The sequence below is a fragment of the Acinonyx jubatus genome, chromosome E4 (genome assembly GCF_027475565.1).
Source record: "Acinonyx jubatus isolate Ajub_Pintada_27869175 chromosome E4, VMU_Ajub_asm_v1.0, whole genome shotgun sequence".
Classification (NCBI taxonomy): Eukaryota; Metazoa; Chordata; class Mammalia; order Carnivora; family Felidae; genus Acinonyx; species Acinonyx jubatus.
In genome coordinates this window covers 29,108,417-29,127,824 of record NC_069395.1, presented here as the reverse complement: position 1 = coordinate 29,127,824, position 19,408 = coordinate 29,108,417, and the positions used below count along the sequence as shown (strand labels likewise).

Below are 19,408 nucleotides of genomic sequence, written 5' to 3'. Positions count from 1 at the left end.
TTGCTTGGCATCTTCTCACACTTCTTTTTATGTTGAAAATAATGAGGCTAATAGGCAGAGGCAGGATTTTAGGGCCTTAGGAAAAAAAGGGAATATTAGTTTTTAAAAATTGAAAAGCACTGATCTAGAAACAAAAATCAAGACCACTGTGGAGCTATTTTCTTATACGAGCTTTGAATATTTGTCTTCCCTTCGTAAGTGGCAAGGGAAGGAAAGATGTCTTGTAGGTGTCACGCACGGCAGCCTCCAGGCTCTCGGAAAGGCACTCGATGCGTGCGTGAAAGGAAAACGGGTGCTGTGGTCGGGAAGGTCTGGGTTCCAATCCTGGCGCTGTCTTTGCTAGCTCAGATCCTGGACAAGTCACTTCCTCTCGGAGACTTTCCCATTTCGGAAAATGAGAACACTACCTGTCACCCAGGGGAGCGAAGATCTAAGGAAAAATGCCCGAAATAGTGCCTGGAGTACAGCGGGTGCTCATTAAATGCTGGTGCCCCCTTTGCAGCTAATGTACCCATCCCAGGAGACAACATACGGAGTCTGCAGGCAATGCAACACTCTCAACACCATTTTTAAATTAAGCCCCACACTCACAGCCCAGGAATTCTCACCCAGAGGCCTGCCCCACCTGCCTAGCACCGACCTCCCACCCCAGAGAAGGGCCGCCAGCTAAAAGCAGGCAGTTCTCGGGGGCCACATCACGACAGATGATGGTCATTTGGGTTTTATTGAGGACAACTTCTTTGAACACACACATCCAGTCTGGGAACAGAAATGTACAGCATGAGGCTTAAATAACTTTCATACACTATGTACAGTCGTCGGCAGAGGTACAAAACATATATACATCTTGTGCTAGCCACATAACAAGGAGGGCCGGAGCCAAATGAAACCCTGCAGCCTGGGCAGGGGGTGATCACTAGAAAAGAGCTGGTGGGCAGGGCAGGGCCCTGATTCACTTCAGGGGTCTTCTCTGACCCTTGGCTCTTCTTGGAGTCGTTCCCACTTCCCTGCAAAGCTCTCGGGACAAGGGTTCAAAAAATTGGACTGGGGTACGGTAAGGGTTGGGAGCTCATCTGAGTGCCGGGGATGGGTAGGGGGTGGGGGATAGAACAAAGATGCCACAGAAAACAGAACTTTCCTTGTAGACTCTGTCCTCGCACATAAGAGGGCAGTGAGGGATCTGGGAGCCAGGAGAGGAAGGCCAGGCCCAGGGAGGCCTGTGGGGCCAGTGGCCAAGCCCTGGCTCCTGAGGCCAGGCCAGGAGGCTGTGCTAAGCTAAGAGAGCAGTAAGCAGTTTCCTGTTTGGGATGGCAAGCGGACAGATGCCACAGATTTGGGCCACTTGGCGGGAAGAGACTCACCGCTCTTGCAGGGCAGGCCCTGTCCAGACAAACACGATGGTGAACACATCGGGCACAGGCAGGCGCTGAAGAGGCCAGGGGCTGTGCCTGCACCCCGCCCAGGCTGCGTCCGAGGATGCCCCCAAGAGTCAGCATTGTCCGCGTGATGGAAGAGAGCAGGGCGTTTCTGACTTCACAGCAGCGGCCTGCCTGCGTCTCCACCACACTGGGTGGCGTGAGAAAGTCCCAGCAACAGTCTTCCCTACGGTGGTTTTGTGCTTTAAAGCTGCCCTCTGCCCAAGCGACACCGCCCCAGGCGGGCAGCAGGGCCAGACAACCAAGGGTTGTCCTCGGTTGATGCTGTCGTGATGGTGGGTGGGCACGGAGACCACTCCCAGATCCACACGTGTCCCCTCCCAAGGGGCTGAAGGTGGCGCCGTGACCACGTCAAAGGCTTGGGTGCGCCTTTCCTCTTCCTTGGCAATCTCCAAGGGCAGCTGCAGGGGCTCCCCTGGGGAATTCTGGCTGTCGTGGACGAATTGGCCACTCAGATGAAAGCAAACACCGAACTGGTTAATACTGAGAACAGAGCCCGGCGCAGGACTGTGCGGAGAAGGCCCACAGGTGGTCAGCTTTAAAAGCATTCGAGGGGGCTCGGCCTACATGACAGGCACTGTGGCTCTGGGCTCCTTAGGCTCAATAGGGCTGGCACCCAGTCCGGGCTCAGACGTTTAAAGATCTGGGGCGTGGGGTCGAGTGAGGGAGCTACGCATTCTGATGTGGCTGGGCTGGCGTTGGCCCAGACTCAGGGCTGCAGATGGGCAAAGAAAAGTAAGAAGCAGTATGATGAGCCCAGAGTCAGGACAAGCCATGGGCCGAGGTCTGGTCTGAGTGAGGGCAGGCCCCTCCAGACACAGACATACCCAGTCTACCTTTGGACAGAACCAAGCTGGAGTGAGCCTCCCGGACTCGGGTCTGCCCAGGCCACTTGCCACAAGCCTTGCTATTGTGCTCAAATCACAACCATTTTGTGCTTCCAACCTTTAGGATGTTGGGGGCCTGCCCCCTAACTATGTACCTTGGACATCCCTGAAGGAGTAGGCAGAGACTCCAATGCTCTTGGAGCACAGCTTTTGGAAGGGCTCAGGGCTCCCGGGGGACTTCTTCAAGTTTCGAATCAGTGATACTCGCCAGGACAGCAGAGCCAGCCCGCCATGAGGTAGCTGAGCCATCAGAAACAGCCGGAAACGGGCAACGACGCTGAGCACCTCTCGCAGGCTGTAAGGTTGTATCTGGCGCAAGAACGGGCCTTGCAGCTACAGTACAGTCGCCCCAGGCTGGGGCCTCCCTGGCCCATGGGGACAGTGCAGTCTTTTGTGTTTCTACAGTTTGTAAACAGTCATGCAGACAGATTCTTTCTTACAGGTTGCAAGGTTGAAGCTTTCAGATCGGGTGGAGAGAGGGTTGGGGAGGGGGAGAGGTGCTTACTTCCAAGTGGCTGAGGGAGCTGCCGGGCACCCCTGTGACGACTGGAGGAGGAGGGATTTCCGGCCATTGAAGACAGACTGTCCCCGGCTCCTCCGGGAGGCCAGTACTCAAGGGTATGTGCTTCAGCTGACCCAGACTCCACCAGTGTGTCCAGCAGGGGCCACTAACAGCAGGACAGCCTTCTTAGTCCTGGGGGCAGCTCTGAACAGGGCAGAGGCTGGGCTGGGGACTCAGGCCCCCGCAGGTGCTTTTCCCTTTCACAGCTAAGACCGCCTCCTCTGCCCAGTGCGCCGGCACACTCACATGCCGGGGACCACACAGAGAGGGCTCCGATCCCCTGGGCAAATAGGGAGAGGCACAGAGGACAAACACAGAGCTACCTCTGGAAAGTCTAAAAGTCACTGCATATCTCAGAACAGAGTTGGGGCTCCTGGCCCCCTCACTGAGGACAGGAAGCACAAGACCAGTTAAGCATTGGAAAAACACTGTGGACGGGTTGGGGCCCAGGAATGGAGGGATGTCCTGCGACTCCTTCCAAGGCCCAATCCTGTAAATTCAGAACTGCCCCAACAGGGGGCACGGGAACACGGATTTAACCACATCCTTGGAGCCTTGACTCCACAGCCCCAAGGCAAAAAGAAACTAGGAATTCCCCTCTTCGCTGCTAATCTAAAGGGGAGGACCTCTTGCCCCATGCCAGCTTTAAGGCTTGAAAATGTCTCTCTTGAATAACCAGAGAGAAAGAGGCTGGAAGGACTTCCTGCCCAGTCGGGGTGAAAATACAGGTGAGCTGGGGAAGGGGCTGGGCCATCCTCACCATCCAAGCCACTTCCTGGTAGACACAATCCTCTGAGCTGCTTCCTACGTGGCCCACAAGGGACATTGGGAACGGGGGACCCCTATGTACAGCCCTGGGCTGTAGGGTGGAGCTCCCCCGCCTTTGGGGGGCAGCGGGCATGAGACCCCGCGAGTCAAAAGACACATGTGGTGCCGCGGGCATGGCTGGTGTAAGGCTGCCCAGCATGGGTGCCAGGCCCCGGGGTGGAGGAAGGCACTGAAGCATCAGGCGGCCTAGAGGTCAGGGGTGCACTAGAATGGTCCCTGGGGGCAATGTTGGGGACAGGCCCGAGCTGCAACGCAAACAGAGGAGGTGGTCCTGGAGGGGCTGGTAGGGCGGATTCCCTTTGGGAGTCCCGACCCCCAAGAGCAGAGGGAAAGAACATGTGGGGAGAAACTTCAAGTCAGTTTCCAGGAGGCAACAGCAAAAAATAAAAATAAAAATAAAATAAATTAAATAGCTGAAGTATTTCTGACTATCTCCCCAAAGGAATTTTTTCTAGCAGCTCTAACCTTGGCCCCGTCGGAAAGGGACCCCAAGGAATTGCTGGGGTCATCTGGGAATGGCTGTTGGTGGCCAAGGGGCTAAGGGTCAGCCGCAGGGCCCAGCTGCCTCCACCTGGTTTCCATGGTTACCTGAGGACTATCATTTTGGGCTCAGAGGCAGGTGCGGTGGCTCCAGAGGCTGCATTAGGGGAGGTAGGGGGAGGCCTGTTCATCGGAGGGGGCGCAGCAGGGGCTGGAGACGCTTCACCTCCCCTACGGGGCCCCACCACTGGGCCAGAGGCTTGAGGAAGGGCATGGCCAGCTCAGCAGGAGAAAATGTGGCCAGAGGGAGGGCAAGGGGAGCCTGAGGGGCTTCAGGGAGAGAAATGAGAGGGAAAATGCCCTTTGGCTTCACAGCTTAAATTTCCCCCCCAACCTCCCTCTCTCCCCAAGAGGCAGGGGCTGGGGGAATAGTATCCCATAGGAAGGTCAAGGGAGGGGAAGGATAACAGGAGAGGGGCAACACCCGATGCCCACACCCTCTGTCCCTAGGGCAGTTGGCCCCGTCAGGCCACAGCTTCCCTTCTGTGCTGTCCAGGCTGCCGGGGGCCGAGGGTCTGGGGGCCATCCTCTGAAAGACAGCCAGGGTGAGGACTGTTGTGTGCTCCTAGGGTGGGCCACCGGGTAACCGCCGAACACTCCAGAACTTCACCGTCAGGTCACTGGGGTGGAGGACAGAGAGGGACTGGTCAGCGATCGAAGGGGGCCTGGCTGGCTACCCCCAAAGCAAAGGATGAGCCAGATTCCCCAAACTCCCCAAATGTGGCTGGGGCCAAAGGGCAAGCATTGCTTAGGATGAGGGCGGACTGCAGGGGTGGAGGGGTGGCTGCAGGGCAGAGGGAGAGGGCCTGTGCTCTCAACGTCCCCAACAGAATTCTCATCATGGGTTTTCGTTGGTGTTGTGTTGTTTTGTTTTGTCCAGGCCTGGCTGCTCCCCCCTCTGCCTGCTGCCACCTGGCACCCCTCTCCTGGGGGTCTGTCCCACTGGTCATGCTCGGAAGAGGAGGGTGGGAGGAAGAGGGGCAGGCAGGGCATTCACTCCAGGCCAGGCAGGGCGTGAAGGGAGAGTAGGGAGGAGGAGTAAAATAATCTCATACCGTTGAGAAGCAGCTCAGACCGAAGTGGAGAAAGAGAGGGAAAAGGAAAGAGGGGGGAATGAGAGAGGAGACGGGAGGGGAGTGTCAAGGCAGGGTGGTGGCTCGGCCCTTTATGGCCAGGACCCGGCGAGGAAGGCAGGGGGTGAGTCCGGGGACGTAATTCCACACCTTTACCCGGCAGTCACTGTTGGGGGAGAGAGGCAGAGAGGCAGAGAGGAGAGGCAAGAGGACATGGGGAGGGAAAGAGGGGAGAGAAGGGACATGGTCGGACGAGAAGGAAAAAGAAGAGACCCCTCTGAGGAGCTCCCCTGTGGGACAGAGGGCCTGGCCATCCCCTGGATGGGGACCAGAGCTGGGGCGGGAGAGAGGCGAGTCCAGGGGGTGGCAGGCCTGCTCTGTGGTCTGAGATTCGTGGATGGGGGAGGGGGGTGTAAAGACAGCAGGGTGGGGGCTGCTCTGTGAGGGGCAGGAAAGGCTTGCAGATAAGGGGGTGAGTCCTGACCTGGGGCCCAGCACCTTCCTGCTCCCCTGCCCCCGCTGGGCACTCTTTGAAGGCCAGCACAGGCTAGCAGGCGCTGTGGGGTCTGCTCCAAGAACCGAGCCTGTTAGGATAGCTGCAGGGGGGCCCGAGGCTCCCCAGCCTGCCCTGCCCACACCGGGGACCGGGGTGGGGAACAAAAGCAGACCTCTCTGCCCAGCACCCACCTGGAAGCAGTGAAGATGTGCTTGGCATTGGTACAGATGGCGTTGATGGGGCTGTCGTGACCCCTGATCTCTCCGATGGGCGTGAAGTTATCCACGTTCCAGACCTTGATGACGCCCGCGCGACAGGCGCTCAGCAGCATGGGGCGGCCCGGGACAAAGGCCAGGGCACACACCCAGTCCTTGTGTGCATTGGGGATTTGCTGCGGAAGGAACAGCACCAGTGAGGGCTGGGGCCAGTGCTGAGTGGGCAGAAGCCAGCAGAGGACCCTGTGCCACGAAGGACAGCTACCAGGATCCCCTCTGCCTCTGAGGTCCCCAGGTAGGCATCACTGGTCCAGGAGGCAGGCCAGGCGGGCCCATAGTAGGGATTGCAGGGGCCCAGAGATGGGTCCTTTGGTGCTTCCCCATCCCGGGACAAACCCAAGATCCTGCACTGGTGGAGAACTCTTCAGCCCTCCCAGGGTTAAATGCTCAGGAAAGGGAACATGGTGACTCAGCTTTAGAGTCAAACCTAGCGGCTGAGAGCAGCCCCCTTTCCTGAAAGCCGCTGCGTAATGGGGAAAATGGGGGGGGGGGGGGGCGGTGCTGCAGGGAGGCAGGGGAGTGGACATAAAGGGGAAGAGGGTGGACAACAGGAAAGCTGAGGAGGCTCTGGCCCAAGACCCTGGGTCCCCAAGGCCCTGCCTGGACTGGGGAACAGCCCCACCCTAGCGCCCCCCCCCCCCTTCCCTTCCACCCTCCATACCTGGATGAGCTCCTGCTGTTCCAGGTCCCATTTCTTGATGCCATTATCCCGGGAGCCACTGAAGAGGATGTCTCCCTGGATGGCAAGACATTCGATGCCATCATAGTGCGGGGGCTCAAAGTTGTGGGTGGGGCCAATGGTGCCAGTCACACACTCGCCCAACTCGAACATCTGCAGGAGGAGAGGCTGGTAGGGAGGGCCCGAGGCAGTAGAGACCGAGGGAGGAGGGCCAGGGCCAGGGCCACCCCCCTGCTATCACACAGCACTGTGGTCCCCAGGAGCCCACAGACCCAGTTTGCCCGGCCCAGGGCAGTAGCCACTGTCCTGGGGGAGAGAGGTGTCCCCAGCAGGAAAGGGGTCCCGGAGGAACACTGCTTCTTCCAAGGACAGAGGCCTCTGAAGGCTTGGGTCTTGACCCTTCCTAAGGGGACTGGGGCAAGGGGTAGGGGGAGACTGGCTGAAATTAACACAGCTCAACATGCAGCCGATCTGGAGAAAGGTGGGTTTGGAGTGTGAACCTCCTTTTAAATTCCTTTTATTTTGTAATAAATATTACTTGTACTTTAAATAGAAACATTCATCATAGCACCGACCACCCTCTGCTTCTCTACCGCTTTCCAGTTTCTGACTGTGTACATGTAGCTTTCAATGATGTAATCGGGGAGCAAACGGAATTAGTGTTGTTTTGTATCCTTTGTGTTTTGTTCTCATTTTATCATTTTAGTAGGTGCGCTGCAGCCCATTCAGCAGGTTTTCCCTAATTTATGTGACTGCTATTCGACCCTTGGACATTTAGTGGTTTTAAATTCTTCACCATTTACAAAATATCGCTGCCATCTACTTTCTGCACACACCTGCTTGCTTCTTTGGGGTGATTTCTTCAGCATAAATCCCCAGAAGTCTCATTATATTTCATGAGTATTCCCAAGGCGACGGGGTGGGGGGAGCAGGCAGAAGAAACGCAGAGAATGCCCCCCACCCCCTGCCCCAGGCCGCAGAGGGAGGTCTTCTTAGGTACCTTAACGTAGTGGTCCTTGGAGCCCGTCACCACCAGGTCGTGCTGGCTGGCGGTCTGGGTGACCGTCAGGCACATCACAGGGCCAATGTGGCCAGTCAGCTTGCCAACGGGCTGGAACCTGAGGGTGGGGAGAGGCCCGCCGGTGGGGGGAGATAGATCAGAGGGAACCCTGGGTTGTGGTGGCCGGGTCCATCCTGGAATGAATAGATCTGGCCAGGGCACTCTCCCTCCCTCAAAACAAGATGAACAATCTAGACATAAGCTGTCCTGGGTCCCAGGGATCTTGGGGAACACGGGACCTGCATCTCAGAGCAGGGACACAAGGCCGACAGCACGGGGAAGCAGAGGACCCCCGGGTCCTGCCAGCCCTGGAGTGTGGCACCCAGAGCCGCGATCAGCGTACCCACCTCCGCCATGCCAAGCCCCCTGCTGCCCCCCACGCATCTCCCTGACCTGCTGAGCTCCCAGATGCGGACGGCATTGCCCGAGGCAGCATACAGCATGGTGCCTGAAGGGCTGAGGGCGATCTGGTTGATCTGATGCTCCCCCTGAGCGCTGGTGATAGCGCGGGTGGATGTGGCAGCACAGGCGTCGCCTGAGGTCACCTGACCCGAGGACCTGCCACAAGCAAGGAAAGCAAGGTCAGAGATCAAAGCGGTCCATCCACACAGGCAGGAAACCGAGCAAACCTCACTCAGACCAGACCTGATAACCCAGTTCTTCCAAGAAGTCTTCCCTGACTGACGGAGAGGAGCCAAGCTCCTCTTAGAAGTTTCTAGTCTGACGTGGGGGAGATCAATGGTGATAGTGCCACTCCCACCCAGCAGAAAAAGACGGTAAGACTCAGTCAGGGAACTGGGTTTGAACCAGGGTCTGGTGGAAAACGCTTAATCTTTCTGAGTCTCAGTTTCCTCCTCTTTAAAAAGAGGTGATAATATGCATTCTATTTCCTGCGCTTCTTTGGTTTTTTAAAAAGACTACTCTTAGAGAAATTACAGGATCACAGCAAAATTGAGGGGAAGGTTTCTCATATCCCCTGCCCCCACGCATGCACAGCCCTCCCCCCCTTACCAACATCCCCACCAGAAGGGTGTGTTTGCTACAACTGACGGACCCAAATGGACACATCATAATCCCCCGCCGTCCACAGCTGACCTGAGGGCTCACTCATGGTGTGAGGTTTGGACAAATGTGTAATGACCCGTATCCCCCATTATAGTCTCACACAGCAGAGTTTCACTGCCCTAAAAATCCTCTGTGTTTACTCTTTTGAAAGGATCAAGTTAAATCACAGATGATAGCTTATAACGTAAACACAAGGGTGAGCAAGACTTCTGTTAGGAAACAATTTCACTTTGCTGGAGCTCTTGTCTCACTTCTGTCTCCCGCACGTCTGTCCACCTGAGACCGTCAGGGTCGGGGATCAGGACCAGCTCTGGCGGCTCATTTAGGCAGCTAGGTGGCCAGCGCGGCTTTGGAGTCTGCTGCCGTCTGCTGGGGCCACCCTGATTCCCGGCTCCCCTTTCAGACTCACAGGGGGCCGCCCAGCACACCCCAGGGCCAGGGCCCGGGAGGCTGAGATGAAGCGAGGGGGCCAAACAGTGCAAAGGCTCATTCAAGTTGCTGCCCTGGACGCTGTCCCCTAGCCCAGGGATCTCACTTTGTCCCCCAGATTCAGGTCAAATCCATGTGACTACAAGGGCCTCCGTGTCCAAGTAGCTGGACTCGGCTATACTGAGTAGGTCACCAGGGCTGAGTGCTGGCACCCAGCCCACCACCACAAGCCAACTGGGGGAGTACCTACGTGAGGGTCCGAATGCACTTGGCGGAGTCCCGGATGTCCCACACCTTGATGTAGGAGGTAGACACGGAGAACACAAGCCCAGAATGGCTGCAGTACTTGATAGACACCACGTTGTTGGGGTGGCCCTTTAGCGCCGCGATCTCCTGGCCCGTGACCAAGTTCCACATCTTACAGCTGCGGTCTGGAAGGGACAGGGAGAGAGGCGGGGGGGAGGGCAGGTGTCCGTTAGCAGGGGCCAGGTCACGCACGCTCCCCCTGCACGGGGGTTGTAGAGGATGGGGGAGACCGTCCACAGACATCCAGAGGGAGGAGCCCTAGGTCTAAGGGAGAGAAAGATGGGCTCGTGCATGCTCACGTGGTGTGTGTGCGCCCAGAAAAACCCCGGCGAGAAGTCCGTTAGAACTTTAGGCCAGGGTTTCTCAAGCAAACTCTATACAAAGACCAGAGTTCTGTGTGTGTGGCCAAGGTGCCCTGGGCTAAAATAAAATTCTTAAGCTTTTGGTGTCTATTCCTACAATGGCTAATAGCTGACACGATCAATGAACAAACGGCGAGCAAATCTTATGGAGAAAACTTGGAATCAACAGATCACACCTAGATTGACAACTCGGCCCCTTCTCGCCGTGCAAATATATATATATATATATATATGACTGTCTTTCTACTGGTAAGACTTTTCTGATTTTGTTGCTGTGATTAAGTAATCGTGACTGTGTGAGGTCCCACTGCCAAGATCATAGGGATTTCTTAGATGAAAGTGCTGGGGTAGATGTCAGGGGGTAGTAGTGTTGGGGGACTGGGATGAGGAGACAGGGTGGGGCACCTGAGAAGCTTCCTGGAATTTCTGAGGAAGCTTCAGAAGGAAATGCTGAATGGAGCCACTAGGATGAGCTATGAGGGGAGACTTGGTCAGGGGCACCCAGGCCAGGGATCCTTGAGCCAAGGCAAGAGCCATGAGACAAGGTAGCGAGCAAGCCGACCCCACATCCTCAACTCCTGGGGGCTCTGTGTTTTCATCCTTACAGCCCACTCTGGCAAAGGAAGCAGGGATGGGTGTGAGACCTAACCCCACCAGGCCAGTCTGGGTTCTACTCACCTTTGGATCCTGTGAACAGCAGCTCATCCGTGGCGTCCAGGCAGAGGATGGGCTTGGTGTGGCCCTCGGCCATGGAGACGCACTGCAGTGGGGCTGTCCTCGCACCCTTGGCTCCTCCAACGGGGGTGATGATGCCCCTTCCCAGGAGAGAGGGAGAAAAGGGGCACCTGTCAGCCGGGAAGACTGAGGCCGGGTTGAGTGAGGTACACAGATAAGAGGGGGCAGAACGGAGAGAGGACTAAGGCCTAATGAAGGAGACCCCAGAGACTCCGGCCAAATGCCCTCAGTGCCTGAGAGCTGGGAATAGGCTGTGCAGGTGGGGAGGGCCTGTCTGCACAACAGCCTGTCAGTCACCATCTTGAGCACTTCTGGGAGCAAACCGTGTGCTAGGCACAGCAGGAAGGAGACGTGGGCCCTGCCCATGGGGAGTTGCCATCTGATGCCTGCCCGACCAGATCCTGAGACGTAAATGCATGGATGCCCCAGCGAGGCAGGGCAGAGGCCCAAGGGCTGCACTGGCTCCTGCAGCAACTATGACTCCTCCCTGCTGCTGCAGTTAACCCAGGGTGAGGTGAGGGGTGCAGAGAGGGAGGATGCTCAGGCTGTCACCCCCCCAAGCACCTCGGTGTCATCTGTCAGCGACTTCTGGGGCTGATAAATGCACACGTGTGTGCAAGTGTGCACACATACACTCCCGCCCACCCATGAGCCCCTTTTGGACCTGCATGGTCAGACCTGTGACTGTCATTTACAAAGGCCTAATTTAATCCCTTTAGGGGCCCTCAGCTCAGCTCTGGGTTAGGGATGTCGAGGCCCCCTGGGGAATGAGGCCACATACACCTGGAGAAGCACCTCCTCATTTCCCACGAACATTCTGGGAAGGAGAATAAGGCTTGTCCTCAGTGAGCAAGAGGATTTTGCTACGCCGGCCTGCTGGAGGTTCTGGGGATGTTTTTTTTTTTCTCAATGAGGGTCTTTTGGAATGAGACCCTGGCCAAGTTATGTGCAAGTCTAAAAATATGTTCTAGTTCTTTTCCAAAGAGAACAATGATCCTGACAGTGATGCCGTGGCCTGTGGGCTACTGAAGTGACCAGTGTTCTTCCCACAGTTCTGGTCAGAGCCCCCATGGACTCAGCCAGGCCCCCCTGCAAGGATGGCAATCAGACAGGGCCAGGTGCCAGCTGGATGTCACACACTTGAGCCCCCAAAGATACCTGCTTCGGACACTGCTTTGGGCCCAGCTGTGTGGCTGGGAAAAAAAGCCCAAGACTGCTGTGGAAAGTGCATCACAAGGATAACCCTCTTTAAGGTTATGAGAGAGGCTGGTAGTCTGGCTAGCTTCTCGCGGTGGTAAAGCCTTGCTCCCTACAGGCAGGTTTGCAAAGACATCAATAGCCTGGGCAGCAGGTGCAGTGAGCAGTGGGCACTGGGAGAGCCGGAGGGAGCTCTCTGCCCAGCAGGAGCTCAGGCCCACCAGGTCCTAGGACATGCTCCTCGTAGTAGGGTGCTATGCTGGGGTAGCTGGAAAAACTGGCCACTGGTCATCCCAAAGCTGGGAAAGGAGGTCTCCTAGCACCCGAGGTCCACGTACCAGGAGATGTGGGCAGCAGGCACTGCCCCCCTTGCTGCTCTTCTCAGAGCCAAGGTCTGAAATGTGCACCTCACTGGCACAAGCTGAGCAAGTCACAAGGATGCTGGGGACGGCCACCAACCCCTGCCCAGCTGGGCCCTACAGGCCCCCAGGCTTTCCACAGCCTTGCCCCCTCACCCTAGCCCCTCAGCAGAGCTCGGTCCCAGCCCCAGACAACCCCGGGCTCCCATGCTCTCCCCCTCCCTGCCCAGGTGATAAGAAGAGAACAGTGCCTGTGGCAAGCAACTGTGCACCCCTCCCCAAGCCCCCAGCTCCAGCCGGGCCTGGCCAGTCTGAGGCCACGCAGCAACCCTGAGAGGGAGGAACCACGGGGGAGGGAGAGGCAGGCCAGTGGGGAGGGCGGCATGCTGAGGACTCAGGTGTGCAGGCGGGAGGGGAGGTGGAGCAAGAGGCAGAGAGGGGACAGTAGAGAGTGAGAGCTGGGAAGCCAACACGGGAGACATTCTGTGTGTACCTCAGGACCTCCGACAAAGAGGAGTCGCTGTCATCAGACCTGGGGAGGGCAGAAAATTAGCTGGATTAGGGGAGAGAGGAAAACACACGAAGGGATGGCAGAGGCAGCAGCAGCGTGGAAGGTCAGAGGGCAGGTTATTCTCTTCAAGGGCAGCGGGGAGAGGCAGAGGGCAAGGGCGCTAAGGGAAGCAGGAGAGGAGGTGGGGAGGGGCCGGCCGCCAGGGGTCCCTCAGCTAACAGGGTAGGAGTGAGGAGAGGGCCACGCTCCAGGGCGATGTTCAGCTCGTGGGTCATTTGCCGGTTCCAAGCCCCTGGCTGCCCCATCGTACAAGCTGGGAACACCCTGCCCTGCCCCAGCAACGTTCCTACATGCCTGAGGCCAAAAGCCATGCCTGATCCTATCTACCCCCCCCACCCCCCACCCCCGGGAGCTGGCTTCTTCCAGCGATTCCTCAGGGACTTATTTACAAAGCCCACTGTCCCCAGCAAGCCCGCTGGGATGGGCCTAGGAGCTGAGTCTATACCATGCCTGGGCTCCAAGATCTGGTCCACTGGACAGGGCCAAGGTCTGCAAGACAACCAGGCTGGAATGGCCAGAGTCCCACCTCCATGCTTCTGGAAAAGGGACCTGCTGACTGTAAAGGTATGGTGGGGGTGGGGGCACCCTGGTGGGTCTGGTCCAGGCTCCATATGCTCCTTCCAAAACGAAAACTGAGCCAAGGTGGGTTTGGGGAGGGAGCAGTATTTTGACCGGGCAAGAGACAGTTCTGTGGAGAAGGGCTGATGTCAGGTACCAGGTGCAAGAGCTAGCACTTTCTAGCCTGGGCTGCCCTGAACAACAGCGCTGCCGCCTTCCTCCCTGTCAGGGTAGAGATGCTTTTAGGGAGCCAAGAGAAGAGCCCTCTCAGAGGCTGCAGAGAGTTGCAGAGGGCTGGGGCAAGGTCCAGAGTGTAGGGAGCACAGAGAGGAGTACGGGGAGGACAGGGTCCCCCCTCTCCCAAGGCAGAGTCCCACTGGGAGGAACATATGCTGGAGCACGTCAGAGGCCCCAGGTTCTGGGCCCAAGTCTGTCACCTTCTAGGTAAATGTCCTTGGGCCTCTTTAAACCTCATTTCCTCTTCTGTAAAATAGGGAAGAGAGTTCTCATGGTTGATTATAGTCCACGTGAATTACATATATGAAAGCAGGGTGCACAGTGAAGGCACCTTCTGAACGCACAGGATTGCTGTTAACACCCACTCGACTATCCGTTGTCACAGCAGCCCAGTGGGAGCTGAACACATCAGTCGGGCTGATCCTGCCATGTGAAGGCAATTAGGGAGTCCCTTCCTGCTGGGACAGTGCACAAGGGCCACTGGGACCTCGCCTGAGCATGTGTGGCAGGGAGGGAGTGGCTAAAGTGCCAGGAAGGGGCTTCAGAGAAGAATCCAAGAGTCAAAGAATCAGCAGAGGATTCAAGGCACAGTTCTGGTGAGGCCCTATGGTGGGGGGGGGGGTCTGACCTGTGTGAACATCCCCACCTGACTGCCCCCTGTCCCTGTGGCTTCCTTCTTGCCCTCTCCTGAGGTCCCAGCATGCTGGGGGGTGGGGGGGGGGGTTGGGGAGGAAGGGTCCACAGTTAGAATAGAAAGAACAGAGACACCAGCAGAAGAGCTTCAGAGCCTCGTCTCTCAGAGGGGCTGGAGCAGCGTGGTCAGGGTCTGCCGGCTGCCCCAACCCTGCCTGTGTCAAGGATCAGCCCACCTCTGCAGCGCCCTCCCTGACCCGCCCTGGCTCTTACTTGTCCAGTGCTGACCCTTGGCTCTGATTACTGGTGAGACGAGAGAAGACGTTACGGTCGTTGCGGGGCCGAGTAGGAGGGGACGAAGGGGGCGTGAATCCCACATCTGTGGACCTGGCGAGTGGGGACACAGCAGCATCTGTCAGTGACCACATCCCCAGCCCACAGCCTCACACGCGCACTGTTTCCCGCACCACCTTCTGTCTTGGTTCTAAGGCCTGCAGGGCGGGGCCTGCTGTGCAATGATCCCGGCTCCGGGTTAAGCTCCTGGATGCCGTTCTGAAACAGTCCATCCTCATTATTCATGGCTTCTGTATCTGGGAGTTTACTTGCGCATTAAAACGGATTTGTGATCCCAAATTAACTCTCACAGTGCTTTGGGGTCATTCCCAGACATGGAGCAGAGCAGCCAAAAATTCAAGTCCCCAGATGCACACCTCAGCAGAGGTCAAATGAGGCGTCCCCCTGCCTTCTTGCTCTCCTACCGTAAACAAGTGGCCTTCTTGTGGTCTATTTAGGGCCATGTTTTTTGCATTTTTGTGCTTTTCATTGGTGATTTCACTGCTTAAAATACCCCCAAAGCATAGTCCTGAAGGGCTGTCTGGCACACGTCTAAGCACATGAAGGCTGAAATGTGTCTTATGGAGAAAATACATGTGTTAGAAAAGCTTCATTCAGGTGTGAGTTACAGTGCTGTTGGCTGCAAGTTCAATGTTAATGAATTGACAATATATATTAAATGGGATGTCTTTAAACAGAAACACACATAAAACAAGGTTCTATATCGACTGGCTGACAAAAATGTCATGACCGGAAGCTCTCCGGAACCTACCCCTGAATTTCCCCACAAGCAGTGGTTCAGTATTAGTTCAGTGAACTAATTCCATGTTCACAGTGACTAGATAGAACGTTAAGTACCATGAATACTGAAGATTGACTGTATCGTCAGGGAAGGGTCCAAGACTTCACTGTACCACCCCATTGCAATAGCCCAACATTTCCTCTCCTTGGAAAGCTGTCATCGGGTTTGACCTACACCCTCCCTTCCTTTGAAGGGTCTTCATGAGTTCAGCCTAAAGCCCTCAGACCGCAGCTCAAGTGTGTTCTCTCAGTTCCCGGGTGAAGTGATGATGGTCTGTGAGGCCCCTAGTATACAGATATCCATGCCACTCCTCCCCACTGAAGGCCCCCACCACAAGCCACTGGTATGGGCATCTGCCCCGGCTTTGGACTGGAGGGAGGGCTGGGAGCTTGAGCAAATCCTCCTGTCTCCCATCAGGTCGCGTGGTGGCAAGAGGTCATCTTGAGCCCCTGCTCTTCTAGTACAAAGCTGTATGACTTGGAGAAAGCATCAAAGCTCTCTGAAAACTAAGTGCATGCCAGATGACCCCAGGAGGCATCTGGTGACCAGCAGAAGTTCTGTGGGTCATAGTGCTATGAATGGCTAACCAATTAGAGACTTGGCCACCATTCTGCAATCATCTCCTGGTTTTTCTTTAAACTTCTACGCTCCTCACATGACAAGACTTTAGAAAGGGCTGAGACCTCCCAAGTACCCGTGGTTATGAAAAGGAGCTGAAGCATATCAATACAATGACTAGTTGAAGCCACGACAAAGCCACCAATGTTGAGCTCATATCAGCCAACAGTTTTGGGCAGCAGGCTTAGCCATCCAGTTCAAGGTGCTTATGGAGATGATATTTCCTGAGCCCATGCCTGACAGGATGGGGAAGGGGCCACTGGGGGAAGCTGAATGACTTAGTCAGACCAGCCCAGATTAAAGTATGCCTGATTATCTACAGAGTAGAACATCACAGCGATTCATGCATCCAAGGACGGCAGTGACTCTGGTGCAGGTTCTGGAACATGCTCTCACCTAATGGGCTGCCCTCGGTCATACGACTTCCTTCGGGTCAGCGGTGATGTCTCCGTGGCTCGAGACTGCCGGGGGCTAGAACAGAAGAGTCCAGTGAGGCCCAGACCTAACTCCCTGCCCACACTGACCCACATGGCTGGCCCTCCTCCTTACAAAGTACTGCCTCTGGTGGGCAGGCTGATGGTGCGTGAGACCTTGTCCCGGTAGTAGGGGTCTCGGATGGAGAAGCCCACTCCATCCTCTTTGATCTCGACAAGGGAGGCCAGGGACTTGGTGATGTTCTTGGTGGAGATATCCAGTGGGGGACCCAGGCACTCGGCTGACACAGCCTTCATTTGGGCAGACAGCTTGGGCTCACCCTGGGAACAGAAGGACTGGGGTGAACCAACTTGCCCAAACATAACAGGAGAGCTGGGAGAATTCTAATGAAGGAAATAGTGCCACTTGGCCGATGGTGAAACCACTAATGGAAGATCCAGGTGAACACCACCCAGAGACCATCTCTCAAGACTTGTAGAGAATCCAAAGCAACTGAAAGGGTTTTACTGCCCTTATTTAGACTCTGCACACACAGAATGCCCAGACTGACCTCTTTCCTGGTCACCAGCTAATCAGTTTATCCAAAAACTATGCACAACTCACTGTTCCCAGTCTGCAGTCCCTACCCTTCTCTCTTTAATAAATTCTTTTTCTTGGTTCAGATTAATAACTGACCCCTCACTGGTAGGTGAACTCCCCCATTGTTGACTCCCATATTATTGAATCAATAATCTGCATGCAGAATAGCTAGAGGTCTCAAGTTAGTCTTTGACTCAGAGCATGAGGCAGAGTCTGGTGGGGAACAGGGCAATTTTTGAAAGCAGGGCCTCTGGCTCTGGTGACATCATTAGGCTGTGACTCCAGCCATTTCTCCCACCTTCCACCTATCTCAAAAAGGGTTGGGTTGTAACCGGGGTTACATATCCGAGCACCTCCCAATTCCAACCCAGGGCATCTCCATCCCAGCTGGAGGCAATATTGTTGGGTCAGGGCTGGGGGGTGGGGGCAGAGCTACAGAAAGATGGGAGACCAGGCTACAGGGAGACTGGCCCTGCTGCAGCCTGTCTGCCTTCCTATAGGGCTCACCTTGAACTTGAAATCATCATGGCTGGTGGAACCCTTCATGGTGAATGACTGGGAGAAGCTAAGGAAGAAGCAGAGGGAGTTCAGGATACTGAGAGCCTGTCCTCTGGCTCTCTGAGCCTTAGACTCGTGGATTCCAAAGAGCCCCCAAATCTAGGCTTAGCCCTGGGATCCTATGGCAACCCCCACCCCCAGCCCCAGGTTCATGCTATGAGCTGTCCTCTCACTCATGACTTGGAAACTCACCTCCCCTCAGAGAACTCTGAGATCTCCTCATCTGTGCTGGCATAACCATTCTCTGTGGAAGGGAGGAGGGATGAGTAATGAGAGGCCCCAACAGAGTGAGGGGAGAAGGGATGGCTTCCCTCCCACACCTCACCCACTGGGATCAGACTGGGACTTCTGGGGGAGTTCTGGGGAGGTGAAGGTCCCCCCACCCCAGGGGTTGGAGCTAGGGAGCACTAGAAGAATCTAGGAGCTTCGAGGCCTCTGCCCACACCCACCATACCCTGCTGCACATTGTAGATGAGGGCCTGCAGTTCAGGGTGTGTCTCAGCCTTCTCTCGCAGGGCATCCAGGAGCAGGTGGTTCTGGGAGGAACCCGCTATGTCTGTCTGCCTCAGCCGTCCCTCTAGCAGCCGGATCTGGGCCTCCTTCTGTGCCACTTGTAGCCCCTGTGGGCAAGGAACCAGGCCAGGGGTTACCATTCCCAGCCTGGCTTTGTGGGCACCTTCATCACCACCCTCAGACAACCTGCTCCCAAGGCACCTTGGAGGGTGGCCCTCCCAGACATCACCCGTGTACCTGCTGTCCCAGACCTGGGCTAACTCCTAGACATCACCCTCGTACCTGCCCCAGACCAGAGATGCAACCCCACCCTTCTAACTTTCCCCGTGTACACATGTCAGGAGAGGTCGCCTTAGATACGTTCCCCTGTTATGTGCTGAGTTGTGCCCCCACCCTCCCAAATTCACATGCTGACAGTCCAACCCCCAGGACTTCAGAATGTGACGGTATTTGGAGATAGGGTCTCTAAACAGGTAATTAGGTTAAAATGGGGTTCTTAGGGTGGGCCCTAATCCAGTATCACTGGAGGCCTTCTAATAAGAAGACATTAAGACACAGGCACACACAGAGGCAAAACTGCACGAGGCGAGAAGGCACTTGCTAACAAACCAAAGAGAAAGGCCTCAGAAGCAACCAATCCTGCCGACATCTTAATCTTGGACTTTTAGCCTCCAGAACTGAGAAAATCAATCTGTGTTGTTTAGGCCACCCAGTCTGCGGCCCTTTGTCATGGCAGCACTAGGAGACTAACACAGTCCCCTAAAACACAGAGTAGAGCTAAGAGCTTAGTGCGAGCACAGCGGGTCTCCCCACCACCTTGCCAGACACTCTACATGGTGTCTGTCCCCAAAGACCACAGGCCCTAGGGGGAAGGAGGCCCATCCCCTGGCCAGCTGTCAGGGAGAGAGGACAGGAGCACAGGACAGGTTGATCTGATGTCCGAGTGTAAATCTTCCTGAGTGGAATGTGGTCTCTCTGTTTCCCGCTGCCCCTGTCCTGACATACAGATACATGCTTCTCCCAGCAGACTCGAGCCCTGCTGTGGATGGGCCTGGACCAGACACGTAGGGTCACTTCTAATGGAGGCCCTGCTATGTGCCAGGCATCATGCCAAGCCCTTTGCATGCATCATCTTGTTAAAGCCACGCAGCAAGCTAAGAGCTTGCTATTGTCATCACCCCAGCTTTACAGCTTCGGAATCAGAGGCTCGGGGGTGAGGCGGCTTGCCCTAGCCTGTAAGTGACGCAGCTCAGGAGCCAGGTCTGTGTGCTTCACTATGAGG

General features: G+C 56.0%; 1 protein-coding gene across 6 annotated transcripts in view; it reads right to left on the bottom strand.

Moving 5' to 3' along the window:
- Window positions 1-705: 705 nt before the first annotated feature.
- KIF21B (kinesin family member 21B) overlaps window positions 706-19,408 on the bottom strand; it is a 49,978-nt gene continuing 31,275 nt past the window's right edge. For 2 of the 6 annotated variants that reach the window (XR_008292992.1, XR_008292995.1), the window contains 15 exons: window positions 18,068-18,233; window positions 17,806-17,857; window positions 17,563-17,620; window positions 16,591-16,796; window positions 16,438-16,512; window positions 14,562-14,675; window positions 12,783-12,821; window positions 10,677-10,813; window positions 9,581-9,761; window positions 8,230-8,394; window positions 7,777-7,894; window positions 6,759-6,929; window positions 6,014-6,213; window positions 5,309-5,492; window positions 706-4,873 (listed from right to left, as the gene is read on the bottom strand). Coding sequence is in view for 2 of the 6 variants with exons in the window: in XM_053208917.1 (XP_053064892.1) it covers window positions 4,819-4,873; window positions 6,014-6,213; window positions 6,759-6,929; window positions 7,777-7,894; window positions 8,230-8,394; window positions 9,581-9,761; window positions 10,677-10,813; window positions 12,783-12,821; window positions 14,562-14,675; window positions 16,438-16,512; window positions 16,591-16,796; window positions 17,563-17,620; window positions 17,806-17,857; window positions 18,068-18,233 (1,737 nt within the window). In the remaining 4 variants the exon portion in view is untranslated. The remainder of the gene's footprint in view (window positions 4,874-5,308; window positions 5,493-6,013; window positions 6,214-6,758; window positions 6,930-7,776; window positions 7,895-8,229; window positions 8,395-9,580; window positions 9,762-10,676; window positions 10,814-12,782; window positions 12,822-14,561; window positions 14,676-16,437; window positions 16,513-16,590; window positions 16,797-17,562; window positions 17,621-17,805; window positions 17,858-18,067; window positions 18,234-19,408) is intronic. The other 4 variants (XR_008292993.1, XR_008292994.1, XM_053208917.1 and 1 more) reach the window with 4 other exon arrangements.